The 14,720-nt window shown below is 36.8% G+C and overlaps 1 protein-coding gene across 10 annotated transcripts in view; it reads left to right on the top strand.

Annotated features, from left to right (window-relative positions):
• CRPPA (CDP-L-ribitol pyrophosphorylase A) overlaps window positions 1-14,720 on the top strand; it is a 283,342-nt gene that overhangs the window by 64,397 nt on the left and 204,225 nt on the right. For all 10 annotated transcript variants that reach the window (XR_006889770.1, XR_006889773.1, XR_006889771.1 and 7 more), the window contains exon 4: window positions 12,352-12,456. Coding sequence is in view for 6 of the 10 variants with exons in the window: in XM_046669718.1 (XP_046525674.1) it covers window positions 12,352-12,456 (105 nt within the window). In the remaining 4 variants the exon portion in view is untranslated. The remainder of the gene's footprint in view (window positions 1-12,351; window positions 12,457-14,720) is intronic.

Raw genomic sequence — 14,720 nt, 5'->3', positions numbered from 1 at the left:
TTTAATTTTATGTCTTCATCATCCAGCTTGTAAGAGAGAATGCTGCCAATTCATTATTTGACATCTTTGCTGTTTGCATTCCTGTTCCTAATTGTATCGTCTTTCCTCCTATTATTTTCTTTAATTTTGTGTTAATAATTTTCGTTCCTTCCTCCATAGTCCTAACACATATGTAGATGATTCTAAAATTGTTTGATGTTGAATGTTTTTATGAATAGAATCATACTGGTAGTATTTGTCTCTGACTTGCTTTTTAGTACAGCGTTTTTGAGATTTGTTTCTATTGTTGCACATATTTGTAGTTTATTTCTTCAAGTTACTTTAGTATACTATAGATTATTTATTCATTGAATTCTTCCTAGTTTTTGGCTAATTTCAAACAACTGTTTCGACAGTTACATCGGTTTGCTATTGCTACACAAATGGTGTGTAATTAACCATCCAAGAAGACAGTAGCCCAATAATAATCAATTTATGCTTATGGATCTGTGGCTTACCTGGGGCTCTGCTGATCTTGGATGGACTTGGCCAGGCAGATCTTCTTTACACTGCAAGTGTTTGTACGCTGGATAGATCTGCTCCATTCTTTTTTCATCCTTATTTGACCAGCAGTCCATCCAGGCGTGTTCTTCTCATTGATATGGCAGAGGTATGAGAGTGGAAACACACAAGATTTCTTAAGCTTAGATTTGCAACTGGTATACTGTCATTTCTGCCTCGTTCTATTGCATGAAGGAAATCACATGGCCAAACTTGCAGTAAGTTCCCTTTCCCCATTGATCTGTTTTCTGTTCCTATATTTTTCCCTTTCCTAGAATGTCATATAAGTAGAGTCATAGGTATGTAAGCTTTTGTGTCTGGCTTCTTACACTTAATCATAATGGTTTTGAGATTCATCCATGTTGTTGCACGTACCAGTCTTTTGTTCTGTTTTATTGCCAAATAGCTTTCTTTGGTTAGTATTCACCTTGATGACCTAGTGTTGAGGCACATTTAATTCCCACTCTCTTGGTTACGACTTGCATCATGATTGAAGGACATAGACTGTAGAGAAGAAAGAAGACGTGTTCATGAAGCAAAGGAGTCACAGAGTTTCATAGATAAAATAGAAAGAGTTTCATAGATAATGTTTGAGGCAAGAGTTGATACTAGGGAACTAGATTGACTTGAATGACTTGCATGATTTGAAAATATCATGTGAAATATGAGAGAGAAAAGGCAGAAAGTACTAAACATTGGTATAAGGAGTGGGTCAGCAAGAGGCTACTGGGAAAGTTGTACAGAAGGTGGGAAAATAATTTTGAAACTATTGGTCAATAAAAGACTTGAGATAATGTCTGACTAGGGCTGTATTGTTATAGTGTTAATTGCTTGTACTGAACTCAGTTTAAATTTTGTGCAGTTTGTAGTGTGTCAATTAAGAAAAAAGGTGATCTAAAATCATTGGTGCTTCTCTTCAGTTCTGCTAGTCTATGAACATCCTCCGTTATGGCTGTTATCTTGTGTTACACTTGCTAGTATGGTTTTTCGAGCTTTACTCATTGTCAGTGCTTAGTATATTGCCTGAGAAATTTTCCATAAATACTTGCTTGGTAAAGGGATAGATGTTTCCCAACTTTTCTGATCATTAGTGTTTCCTATTTCTCCCATAAATATTGGGCATATATTTACAACTACTTATAAGTATTTTACCAGATGCCTCACAGGTAAGTTAAATTTAATTGATGACTTTAGCCTAACCAATAGACCTGCTCTTTTCTTCCTACGTATTCCAAGCTGGGTGGTAATGTCACCAGTCCTGTTGCTACTGAAGTGACTTCTGGCTTTGGGTCCTCCCTTGTCTCTGTTTCCTGGATGTATTTCACATCCTCATGATCTCTTGATTAAATCATAGCAGTAGCCTTGTGACAGTTCTCGCTGCATGAATTAAAGCCTTCTTATCTCTGGGAGTGGATAGTGATATAGGGTTTCATTTTTTCCCTCAGTTTACATTGGAGTTAGATACCTCATGTGTGATATGTCTACTCATTGTGTTTCTGGGCAATATCTTAATTTCTTCATAATTTTATTGCTAACTTTTGATTGGTTTACTTTTTCAAAGGATGTTTAAGAGAGAAGAATAAAATATTCCAGTGAAATTCTTAGTTTTTAATAGTGCTTAACAATATTTGATTGTGAAGTTCAACAGAAATTGTTAAAAATTCAGTTTTAGAATTACTGGTGAAATTCATTTTCCCATGTTACTTTTTCCTGCTAATTATCTGGATGCAGAATAGCAAACATAATCTTCTAACTAATGTTTAAATGATAGATATTGATGGTATTTGTCTCTATGTTCATAATGTTTTTTCATTGGGTAGAGCTGGCAAAAATGTGAATAAACTGGTAGTTGTTCATTATTTTCAACTGATAGGTGTTTGAAAGCCTCTTGTGAATGTAATTCTTTGCAAATTCATTTAAAAGTTTGTACCCAAAGAAATCTTGTTCTTAGCCAGATCATTTGTACTTTGTTTCCTAAAGAGTGAGGGTTGCATGTATATCATTAGTCTTATATATTAAGTTTATTTACTCATAAAATGATCTGATATATTTTAAGAACAAAGCTTCTTGGATAACAGTCTCTCATGGAATTCTAAAATACATTGCATAATTCAAACAGTGTAAATGTATGCAAAATTCTTCAAGTTTGATTTTCAGATAAATTGAATGCAGGTGTTCATTGTTTATCTAATTGTGAGATAGCCTATTTGTTTCTACTTGAAACATTCTGAGCATGGAGCTATGACTGCAGAGAGAAACCTGTGCATGCATGCCTTTGATTTAGTTTTTTCTAAGGTATATATTGTTCTTTGTTGGGCAAACTTCCCAGGCTGCCTTGCAGAAATAACATTGTAATGATGTTAAGACTGGAAGGATATGTAATCAGATTATTTGTAGCCATGGACCATTACATGATTACCATAAAACAATGGTTTCTGACTTTGTGTGTGTGCTATTAAAGCTCTGAAATTTATGGAATCCCTTCCCAGAAAAATAATCGCATTATACACAAAATATTTTCTCAAAGGTTTTTTCAATCCCTCTGAGTCCTATTCATTTACCTCATGTTAACAACTCTGCTACATTCTCTTACTTTGTTTATGGGAATATAAATTGAAACCACCTTTACGGAAGACAATTTGGAATATTTATCTAATTAGAGTACACATACTCTTGTTTCTGGGTAAAGATAACTGACTGAATATTTATCTAATTTTGCTCACTACTCAAACCTCACTAAAGCTACCAGCAAGGGATTAAAAACAACATAAACCCACAAGAACAAGGAGAATAGGAGAGGTGACAATGGCAAACAACTAGCTGGAAAGCAGGTGAACGAATAGTAGCTGACTAAGTAGATCTGAGAAGGCGGAATTATAAGCAAGTTGGAGGTATAGCTAAGAATTAAAATTGTTTGCTGTAGAATTTCCTAAGAGTTCAGGACCTGATACCACCAGGTACCTCTGAAACTGAGCAAGGGGAGACAAAATAGAGTTTGCTGAAAGCTATTTAAGAAGCAGTCTGATCTCTAGATCACCTTCCTACTCTGTGACCACCCCCTGCCCCCACACATACAGGCAGGTGGAACTGAAGCGTGCTCCCTGTGTCTGGGGAGAACATGGAGTGTAGTCAGGGCTTGAGTGCTTTGCCCAAAATTGTGACTAGCAGACCATGTGCATACTGCCTGCCAAATGGGGAAGGCAATGGCCTCTTTTCCCACTCAGCAGCCTGTATCCTGGTGGCTTGGCTTTCCTTCCTGGCTGGAGATTGGAAAAGTTTTGTTTGAGGACTCTGTCTAGTCTAAGAAGAAAGCTTAAAAAACCTCAGAGGTTCCCTGGTAAACATCTCAACCCCATCACCCTACAGTGGAGTTCACTGTTCACAAACCCCACCCCTGCACTCATTGCTTAATAGCTTTTTAATCTTCCATTCTTAAATATAAGCTGACAAGAAGTATTATCGCACCATCTGAAGCACGCATTTACTGTGGTAGAAACCCAAAACATACAGTAAAGAGTAATATTCAGGAAGCAGCAATTATGCAGGGAAAGTTACTCTTGGGGCGGGCCCTTTGGCAGAGTGGTTGAAGTTCCGCGTGCTCTGCTTCAGCAGCCTGGGGTTTGTGGGTTTGAATCCCGGGTGTGGACCTACTTCACTCATCAGCCACATACAAAGTAGGGGAAGAGTGGCACAGATGTTAGCTCAGGGTGAATCTTCCTCACACACACACAAAAGTTACTGTTAATATCATTACAGAGATAAAAGTTATTGCAAACATGAAACAAGATCAGAATGCTAAAAAAATAAACATTTGGAGAATTAAAAAAAGATCTGGGGTTAAAAATAAATCTGAGGAACCCTCCCCACAAAGGACAAAGAAATAAAATATAGGAAAGAAAAGAAAATTAGAAGTCTAATAAGAGAGAGTGAAAACTCAAGAAGTTTCCAAAAGGGAGAAAATAAAGGAGAAGAAAAAAAGATATAATGCAGCAAAAAGTGCTTTAAAAACTTAGCTCTTATACTCCCTCTCTCAGAAATCTGATAGAGGATTTGTTCTACAAAAATGAGGGAGTCAATCAAGAAAGATTACATGGGATGTAGGAGATGGGAGATCCGTGACAGCAGAGAGAGGAATGCTGGTATAGGGAGTTTTTTAGGATGATAGCCGTGTGACTGACAGAGGGCAAACAGTGTATGTTAAAAAAGGTCAGAAGACTCCAAGGGTGGCTTCTTCAGAAATATTAAAGTAATGTCTTATGTGTCTGAACATCTTCAGAGTAATTTTAGACAATTCGCTGAGTGTTTGGTCATAAGTATATAGAAAACTAAACATTTAAAAGATAAGTTCTAATTAGAAGGAAAACAAAGACTTGTGTAGAAGAGAAGTTATAATATTTGACTTAGCTTTGACTAGTGTTCACATAGTTGATGATGTAAACACTCAATTCAACCAAAATTGTGATACTGAAGTGGAGAATGGGAAGTGTTAGTATGTATTGTGGTGAGGTTGGGAGGAGAGAAGACAAAATTCTTCCATAGATGATGGCCAACTCAGAGAATTAACAGGCAGCATCAAAACTATGTTATTTATAGATATGGTGTAATAAGTAAATGATTTGATCCTGATTCTTCAGTCCTCTGCTATGGTGTTCTACTTTTGCACCCTTGCCATGGCCTCCTGGACAGTGAAGTATGTTTCCTTTCTCCTTGATTCTGGATTTGGCTTCCTAGCTGGCTTTGGGATTTTAGCAGATGTGATACAGGCAGAAGCTTAAATGTGCTTGCGTTGTTGGGCTTTCCCTCTTATGCTTCTGCTATTACCAAAAGGAAGGCATATTTTGGTTGGTTGCTGCCCCTCTAGCCTGGCCTGCAAAGTACGACCCCTGAATCAGAGCTGCCACAGCCAACCTACAGCCTGAAAGACAGTCATCTCAGCCATCCTACAGCCGTGTGTGTGAGAAATAAGTTTATTGCTACCTGCCACTGAGATTGTGTATTTATTAATCAGCATTAGTTTACTGTTAAATGTGGAGATGAGGACTAGAATAGTTAGTTGAAAGAAGGAAAAATGATTGCCTCTGGGGAAGACAAAGAAAGGTGAAGGGAGTGGGTTAAACTTTTTCATAATGAAAATTGTAGGTTATTTGTTTCTTCAAACTATACAACTCAAAAATATGAACTACAGATTCAGAAAATAAACAGATTATATGATTAATTTGTAGTTGGAGTTCATAAAGGAGATCTAATGGAGGGACAAGAGATCAGGTAGTTGGGAGGCTAGTAATAAAATTCTCCATGCCTTTCGCCATAGTCTCCTGGTTGATTAAGGGCAGTCTAAGAAAATGGGAGTTTTCTAACCAAGAGCAAATGGAAGTTTTAGAGAATTGGACACCTCAGTGAGGTAAAAGGGCAACTTTAATGTGAGGAGAGGTTAAGAGAAATGATGGATGGAGGTTCTGGTCAGAAACTGAGTTGTGGAAATTAAAAATTTTAGAGGAGCCCCAGAAATAAAGTTATGTTTCCAGGTTTGATTACAGAAATTATTTGTTTCAAGTGAAGATAAAGGTCAAGGAAACTGCTAGAGTATTTGAAAGTTTGTGCACGTGGACCTTGAATTCAGCCAGGATAATGTCAATAGTTGGAGTAAAAATAAAGACTGATCCATGTGCCTAAAACTGCAGAGCCTACGAAGTAGTGAGAGATGATAATGTTACGAAGGTTGAAAGATTTCGCCAGATGACACAAATTTTGGAAGGATAGAAGGTTTTGCACGGAAGCAGTGCAGTAGGGATCTGGAATGTTAACCCTACCTTTAAGCCCTAGAGTAAGTAGTGGTTGGGAAAAGCAGTAGATGTGATGGCAATCAGTGAATATTCCTTCAGATCTAGGAGGTGAGGCACCTATTGTAGTGAGTTTGAGTGTCCTGCAGCATAACAGAGAGGATGGTACAGCAGAAAGGGCAGGGAAGGAGGTTGGCTACAGGGTGATGATCCATGGAAAATGTCGAACAGTATGGGAGGTATATTACAGACTATTACTTATGTTATTAGACACTAAATAGTCACTTTGCTCTATAGAAAAGAACAGAAAAGCAAAATACATGTAATAAGAAAACTTCAACTATGTGCAGTTTACAGCACACTGCAAAATGAGAAGAGAAGATCTGTTATTCTATAGTCACAATTGAGAATAACTTTTGTTATACTTTAAATTTTTTGTTTCATTTTCTATCTTTATTCTTCTAATTTCACTGCTAATTTTTCTTCTATTTTTCTTAATGGAAATTGGGTGTAAGGGAAAGCAGAGGGAGAAGATGTTGCACGTTGTCAGAGCTACCCCCAATATCTTTACAGAGAATACAGAACTCTACACAACAGTTAGATATTACTGATTAGCTTCTGGCTACTTCTTAAACCCTGATTTGTATGGTTAACTATCTAAGGTTATAACCACTAAGTATCCGGACTTTATCAAGGAATAGCCATAAACTAGACACTGTACCAGACATCTCACATGGCTATTATGTTTTTTTGCTATGAATTTTAATGTACAGTTTTCAAATTGCTTTCAGTTACTGTTAGAAAAAAAGATAAAACATTAACATGCGAGAAAATTAATATCTCTATGTTTATCATAATAGCAGCCAGATATCATATTTTATAATGTAATAATACACGTACATTGTTTTCAGATTGAGGTCTTTAGGGCTTTAAATGTTCTGCAACTTAATTACCACCAGAACATCAGACTGATTTGTTGGAAGTATTAAATATATGTTAGGAAACAAAATTGTTAACTATTAGTTGTAAGCATCTATTTCTTGGGAGTATAACATTTATATTGCATATTACATTATACTATGTAAATATTACATGATTTTTTTTCCCATAGGTAATACAAAGACAGTGTACACATGGCAAGGGTAAGAATAAAGTCCCCATGTCAACTCTGTCCCTTAGTCTTTCTTCCCAGGGGCAAACAGTTTCTCCTGAGACCTTCCAAAGAGATTCTATTCATTCTTAATCTGTATGTTTATGTACCTTTTATTTTCCATTTGTAGTCACCCCTCCTGAGGAACCACAATCTTGTCTCTCACCTGGTTTCTCATTCTGCCTCCTCTTGCGTAGCAATCAGCTTGAGACTATTCTTCAATACTGTCCTAGTAATTCCCTTTACTCCTCTCCTGTGTTAGGATATCCTTCTTTCTGTATTTTATGTCTTCCTTTTTCTCATTTTACTCCTCATTGTTGTGGAGCACCATCTCCTGTGGTCTCCTGAGAAAGAGTATATTGGGAACTTCTGCTTTCTTATGCTTATAAGGAGTCTAGAGGTTCTCAGTCTACCCTAACAACAAGTGAAAAGTTGAACAAACTGAAAATCAACAACTCTTCTTAGATCCATCAGAAAAATGAGATCACAGGGCAAACTGCTGTCCTCAAAATTGCAGAGACAGAAAGGCAGATACAGAGAATCATGACTTACTGGAGCAAAATTCCATAAACAGAAATCACCATAGGAAGCAGAGCCAGGATAGGAAAACCTAAATCACAATTGATGAATTACAGCAGACCCAGTGAGGATAAGTCTGAGAGCTAAAAACTCCAGGGGGACCCAGTCATGGGAACACCTCCCACTTTTGTGAGTTTTATTTACAGGAGGTCAACCAGGTTCTCACAGTGAATAGCTGAGAAGAATCCCCTCCTGCTTCTGGCAGAGTGAGGGGAAAAGTAACCAATTTGAAATACTCTAGTACATTCTGTTCTTCTTAACAAGGCCTGCACTCCGGAGAATCTGTTTTACCAGAGCCTAAGCTGTTTTTTTGGAGCCTAACTTACCCAGGGGAAGGTATATACCCCATTCTAGTCCACTCTAGCTATCCTACCCCACCTAATGGTGGGGAACTGAGAGCACTTGTGAAGTTCGCAGTCTAGAGGCACAGACTCATGAATTGACCATGACCTAATCATAGGACTATAGAATGCTTCCCCTCCCCCAACAGCATGACCACATTACTAAAGGCCTATTTACTGCAGTTCTTTTTACCCAATACATCAAATATGGTTATCAAAAAAAAAAAAAAAAACTGCAAGGCACAATAGAAGATAAAAAACACAGTTTGAATAGACAGAGTAAGCATCAGAACCAGAGTCAGAAATGTTGGAATTATTGAACAGGGAATTTAAAACAAATATGATTGATGTACTAAGGGTTCCAGCAGTTAAAGTAGACAGCATGCAAAAACAGATGAGCAGTGTAATCAGAAAGATGAAAAATCCACGAAAAAATTTAAAAAATGCTAGAGATCAAAAATATTGTTGGGCTCATTAGTGGACTAGACACAGCTGAGGGAAGAATCTCTGAGCTTGAGGATGTCTCAATAGAACCTTCCAAAACTGAAAAGCAGAAAGAAAAAAAAGACTGGAAAGAAACAGAACAGAATTTCCAAAAACTATGGGACAACTACAAAAAGAATAACATACATATAATGGGAATACTAGAAAGAGAAGAAAGTGAGAAAGGAAGAGAATATTTGAAGCAATCATGACTGACAATTTTTTGAAATTAATGTCGCACACCAAACCACAGATCCAGGAAGCTCAGAGAATACCAAGCAGGATAAATACCAAATGAACTACACCTAGACATGTGATATTCAAACTGCAGAAAATCAAAGAGAAATAATCTTGAAGAAAGCCAGAGGAGATAAAACACCTTACTTTATAGAGGAGCAAAGAGGATAAGAATTATATCCAATTTCTCCTTAGAAATCATGCAAACAAGAAAAGAGTGGAGTAAAATTTTTGAAGTGTTGAGAGAAAAAAACCACCAACCTAGAATTCTCCACTCCTTAAAATTATCATCTAAAAGTAAAGGAGTAATAAAGACTTTCTCAGACAAACATTGAAGGAATTTGTTGCCAGTAGAACTGTCTTCCAAAAGTGTTAAAAGAAGTTCCTCAGAGAAAAGGAAAATGATAGAGATCAGAAACTCAGATTTACATAAAGAAAAGAAAAGCATTGGAAAATAAATAAGTGAAGGTAAAAGAAAAACCTATATTTTTCTTCTTAATTTACCTAACAGAATTGAATGACATCAATGACACAAGGGAAAGGAGGGAAGAATTAGGAATATTTTGTTATCATAAGGTACTTGCACTGCCTATGAAGTGGTATAGTGTTATTTGAAAGTGGACTTGGATAAGTGGTGACTGTATATTGCAAACTCTAGGGCAACCACTAAAAAAGTAAAAAAAAAATGTATTGCTGACATACTAAGAAAGGAGGAAAAAGGAATTGTATGAAATGCTCAATTCAAATGACAAAAGGCAGAAAAGAACAGAAACAAAAAATAAGGGCCACAAACAGAAAACAGTAACAAATATGGTAGATGTTAATCCAACTATATCAATGATCACTTTAAACATCAGTGGTCTAAATACACCAATTTAAAGGTAGAGATTGTCAGATGGGGTTAAAAAAGAAGACCCAACTCTGTTATCTACAAGGTATCCACTTTAAATAGAAAGACATAGATTAAAAATAAAGGGATGGAGAAAGATATACAAGGCTAATACTAATCAAAAGATGGGTGGGAGTAGTTATATTAATTTTAGACGGAGCAGACTTCAGAGAAAGTAATCAGGGATAAAGGGGGATATTACGTGAAGGAGTTATTTCTCCAAGAAGACATAATAATCCTTTATTATATATATTATTTATATATTAATTTATATGCATAACAACAGAGCTTTAAAGTACATGAGGCAAAAATGATAGAACTGCCGGGAGAAGTGGGTGAATCCACTACTAAGTTGGAGGCATCAACACCCTTCTATTAGAAATGGGCAGATCCAGTAGGCAGAAGAATCAGTAAGGACATAATTGAACTCAATGCCACCATCAATCAATCAACTACTGTATACAACAGTACCAAAGAACGTGTTCTTTGCAAGTTCACATGGAACATTCATCAAGATAGGTCAGGTTCTGGGCCATAAAACACAGCTTAACAAATTTAAAACAACATATAATGTTTTTATACATTATACATCTGCTCTCAGACCACAGTGGAATTAAACTGGAAATCAATAATAGGAAGATTAAAAAAATCCCCAAATACTTGGAGATTAAATGGTACATTTCTAAATAACACATCAGTCAAAGAATAAATCTCAAGAGAAATTAATAATATGTTGAACTAAACACAAACAAAAACACAACTTATCAAAATTTTGGGGTACAGCAAAAGCAATACTTAAAGGGAAATATATATCTTCTAATGTATATATTAGAAAAGAAAAAAGATCTAATCAGTAATCTAACATTCATATTAGGAAATTAGGAAAAGACAAATTAATTCCAAAGTAAGTAGAAGAAAAGTAATATTAGTGCAGAAATCAATGAAATGGAAAGCAGAAAATCAGTAGACAAAATCAGCAAAACTGAAAGCTAGTTCTCTGAAAAGATTAATAAAATCAATAAGCTACACTGAGAAGAAAAGAGAAAACACAAATTACTAATATCAGAAACAAAATGGGACATCTTTATAGAACCAATGCTTAATAAAGGAATAATATGAAGAATTCTCTGTCCTCAAATTTGATAACCTAGATGAAATGGACCAATTCCTTGAAAGACTCCATCTATCAAAACTCACACAGGAAGAGACAATCAGAATAGACCTAAATTTATTAAAGAAATTGAATCAATAGTTAATATTTTTCCAAAATAGAAAATGCCATGCCCAGATGGGTTCACCTTAATTTCACAAACCGTTGATAAAGGGTGGTAAATGGCATATTCATATTCATTGCTTTCCTGAAGTATTTTTTATATGGATATGCTCTTTCTAAAATGAGAATCTTCCAGATGTCTGACACCTCTGTAACTTCCTATGGCACCTTTTGCCTTAAAGACATATCTCTCTCCTCCAATTTTATTCAGTATTTAAAAAGGAGATCAGAGACCTTTTCCTCTGATAGGCCTTCCCTGATGCATTCACACAGTATTAAATATTTTATCCCTCGACTACTTCTGGATATGCTTCTAGTGCTTCATCCATCACATTCTGTTGCAAAATATTTGCTATAGATCAGCCTCCCCTTCTAGGCCTGAGTTACCGGAGGAAATAATACGTGACTATTTAAATTTATATGCAGGTACTTAATACAAAGCTTAGACATGATAAGTCCTCAGTATTATTCAGCTAAATTATATTACATTCATTATTGTGGTGGTTCTGCTTAAAATGCTTGTATTTTACTAGATCTAGGGGAGGCCTTTACATTTTTTTCTCACAATGAAAGAATGAACTGTTTTTATGTTCAGAATCTAAATATCCTTTTAAAAAAGGATATATTGATATTTTAAATATTAAAATGAAGAAGAGAGCTGTGATCTGCAAATATCTTGATGCAAATATAAGATGGGGGATTTGGGTTTTTATGGATACATATATTTCTTAAATTCAAGTTCTGATACGGTGAGCCTCACCCATGCCTTCAGGCATTTTAGAAACACGTTTAGAAATGTGGTTTGTGAGCAAAGGAAATAAAGTATTATATTTAATCTGACACCTGAAACTATTGAGGAAGTTCAAAACTCTTATGACCGCAACATTTCTATTTTCTATTTGTTTTGTTTGGCTTTTAGGGCATAGGGAAAATTGTTCTATGACTTGATTAATCAGTAGCTGATTAAAGAGTTTATGAGTTCTCTGGCCCCTTTTCTGTATGCAATTGATTATGAAATAAAAGGTTTAATTTTAATTAAAATTCTATTTTAGTTTAACTCTTTTTTTTTTTTTACCTAGTGTAGTGACTATGACTTGGAATTTGGAACTGAGTGTTTGCAATTGGCTCTAAAATACTGTCACACGAAAGCCAAACTTGTGGAAGGATCGCCTGATCTGTGGAAGGTAAGGAAGTTGGCACTTTGCTCTGGGTCTCATCTGTGCTTATCTGTCGTGTTTTTTTTTTGGGGGGGGGGAAGATTAGCCTTGAGCTAACTACTGCCAATCCTCCTCTTTTTGCTGAGGAAGACTGGCCCTGAGCTAACATCTGTGCCCATCTTCCTCTACTTTTTATATGTGGGATGCCTGCCACAGCATGGCTTTTTGCCAGGCAGTGCCGTGTCTGCACCTGGGATCCAAACTGGTGAACCCTAGGCCGCCGAGAAGCGGAACGTATACACTGAACTGCTGCGCCACTGGGCTGGCCCCTTATCTGTCATTTCTAAAGACACACTCTGCAAGTACAAGCACTTCCCAGGAGCTTTAGAAAATGGGGAAGTAGTATAAAAATACTTGGTTTCATACTGAAACAATGAATATTTCTAAGGAAAATGTGTGTGTGTGTGTGTGTGCGCATACATTAAAGGAATTAACAATCTCATTGGGTCTTCTGAGCCATCAAAGTATAGCATCCTTTCTATTGCTTGGTTTCAAGAAAATTCGCTTTGTGATAATTTATTCAAACAAATTCCATTTTAGCCAGTAAGATTGTTTTATTCACCTTATTTCCCCCTTGTTATCTGTATATATCCTTTTACTTGGTTGCCTTATCCTCAATGGGATTGAGGATAAAACTCTGCTTCCCACAATAGCAACATTTCCTTCAAGCCCTTGGGGTGGTGGCTCCAACTTGACTGGGTTGCCACAGTTCCGACTCAGTGCAGTGGAAGTCTGGACCCACTTGCTGCCCCCCATGAGGGATTGGACTCTTTCCTATGGCAGCTCTTCTAATGGCAAACTTCTCCCTTTTGGAGGAAATGTAGTAGTTGTAGCACTATCATACTACAGCTTCCTGTTGAGGCAGGGGTGTTTTACAGGGTGACCTCCCTCTGTTTTGTTAGGTAGATATGTGTTGAATTAAACAGTATATTCTTTTTTTTTTTTTTAAAGATTGGCACCTGGGCTAACAACTGTTGCCAATCTTCCTTTTTTTTTTTTAAGGATTGGCACCTGGGCTATCAACTGTTGCCAATTTTATTTTTTCCTGCTTTATCTCCCCAACCCCCCCCAGTACACAGTTGTATATCTTAGTTGCAGGTCCTTCTAGTTGTGGGATGTGGGAGGCCTCCTCAACGTGGCCTGACGAGCGGTGCTATGTCCGCGCCCAGGATCCGAACCCTGGGCCGCAGCAGTGGAGTGCGTAAACTTAACCACTCGGCCACGGAGCTGGCCCGAGAACAGTATATTCTGAAATAGAATTGTAGAGCCACTTCATAATTTTGAAATCAGTATTGCTGCTTTTGAAATTTTGGATGAAATCTATAAAGCACCCACCTAAATCTGATTAGTAAAGATTCATCTTAACTCTAAGATTATTTGGATCCAAAAGCATATTTCCTCATTGACTTTAACACAAAACAGAAAGCCCTATGAGTTGGTTAGGTATTTTACATAGTAACATGATGGGCCTTGCTGCATGCTAGGATCAGCTCACACATATTTAAAGTGAGTTCTAAGATTCCAAAACATTGATATGCCTGGATTATTGCCTGGTGGAGAAAATTTATGCAGTATTATTGCTCTTTTAAGGATATCCAAATGTCATCAACCCAGCAGGCAAACATTTTATTCATTCTGTTTATCCTTTTCTATATGTGGCTCAGGTGGTGATATGCATATTAATTGTGAGGATTTTGGTAATGACCAGTTAGGTATTTTGTTAAAGATTCTGATCCACATGTCTGTAGAGCCCCCTTTGTCTATCTGTTAGATGTAATTTGCAGGCTATGTAAAAAAAGGGGAAACTCTGAGACCATTTATTGCTGCTAACATGTCAACACTCTCTGGCCTCCTTGTTGACATCTTAGGGTGTGTGATTATCTACCTCTTGTGGGTATTCTGAGCCGCCTTCAAACTTGTAAAGCACGCTGAGGTCTTCAGGTGAAAGGAAAGCAGCACTCCACTCCATCTTCACAAATTTATTTCAATATTTTTTTGGTGAAATCTCATATTTCACTGCTTCCTCCAGCAACACAGTGTCAGTCCTCCCACCTTGGTACTCTGCCTCCCTTTTTTGTGCAATGAATGTCAGTACACTGAGGCAGTGATTGGCCTTTCCAAGTGCTTCTTTTTGTTCCTCTGCTGAGTCATCTCATATAGGCTGTTGTGGGTTGAATTGTGTCCCCCCAAAAAAGAGATATGTTCAGGTCCTAACCCCTGGCACCTATGAA

The sequence above is a fragment of the Equus quagga genome, chromosome 8 (assembly GCF_021613505.1).
Source record: "Equus quagga isolate Etosha38 chromosome 8, UCLA_HA_Equagga_1.0, whole genome shotgun sequence".
NCBI classification, from domain to species: Eukaryota; Metazoa; Chordata; class Mammalia; order Perissodactyla; family Equidae; genus Equus; species Equus quagga.
The sequence above is the reverse complement of the archived record's forward strand: the minus strand, read 5'-3'. Positions and strand labels throughout refer to the sequence as shown.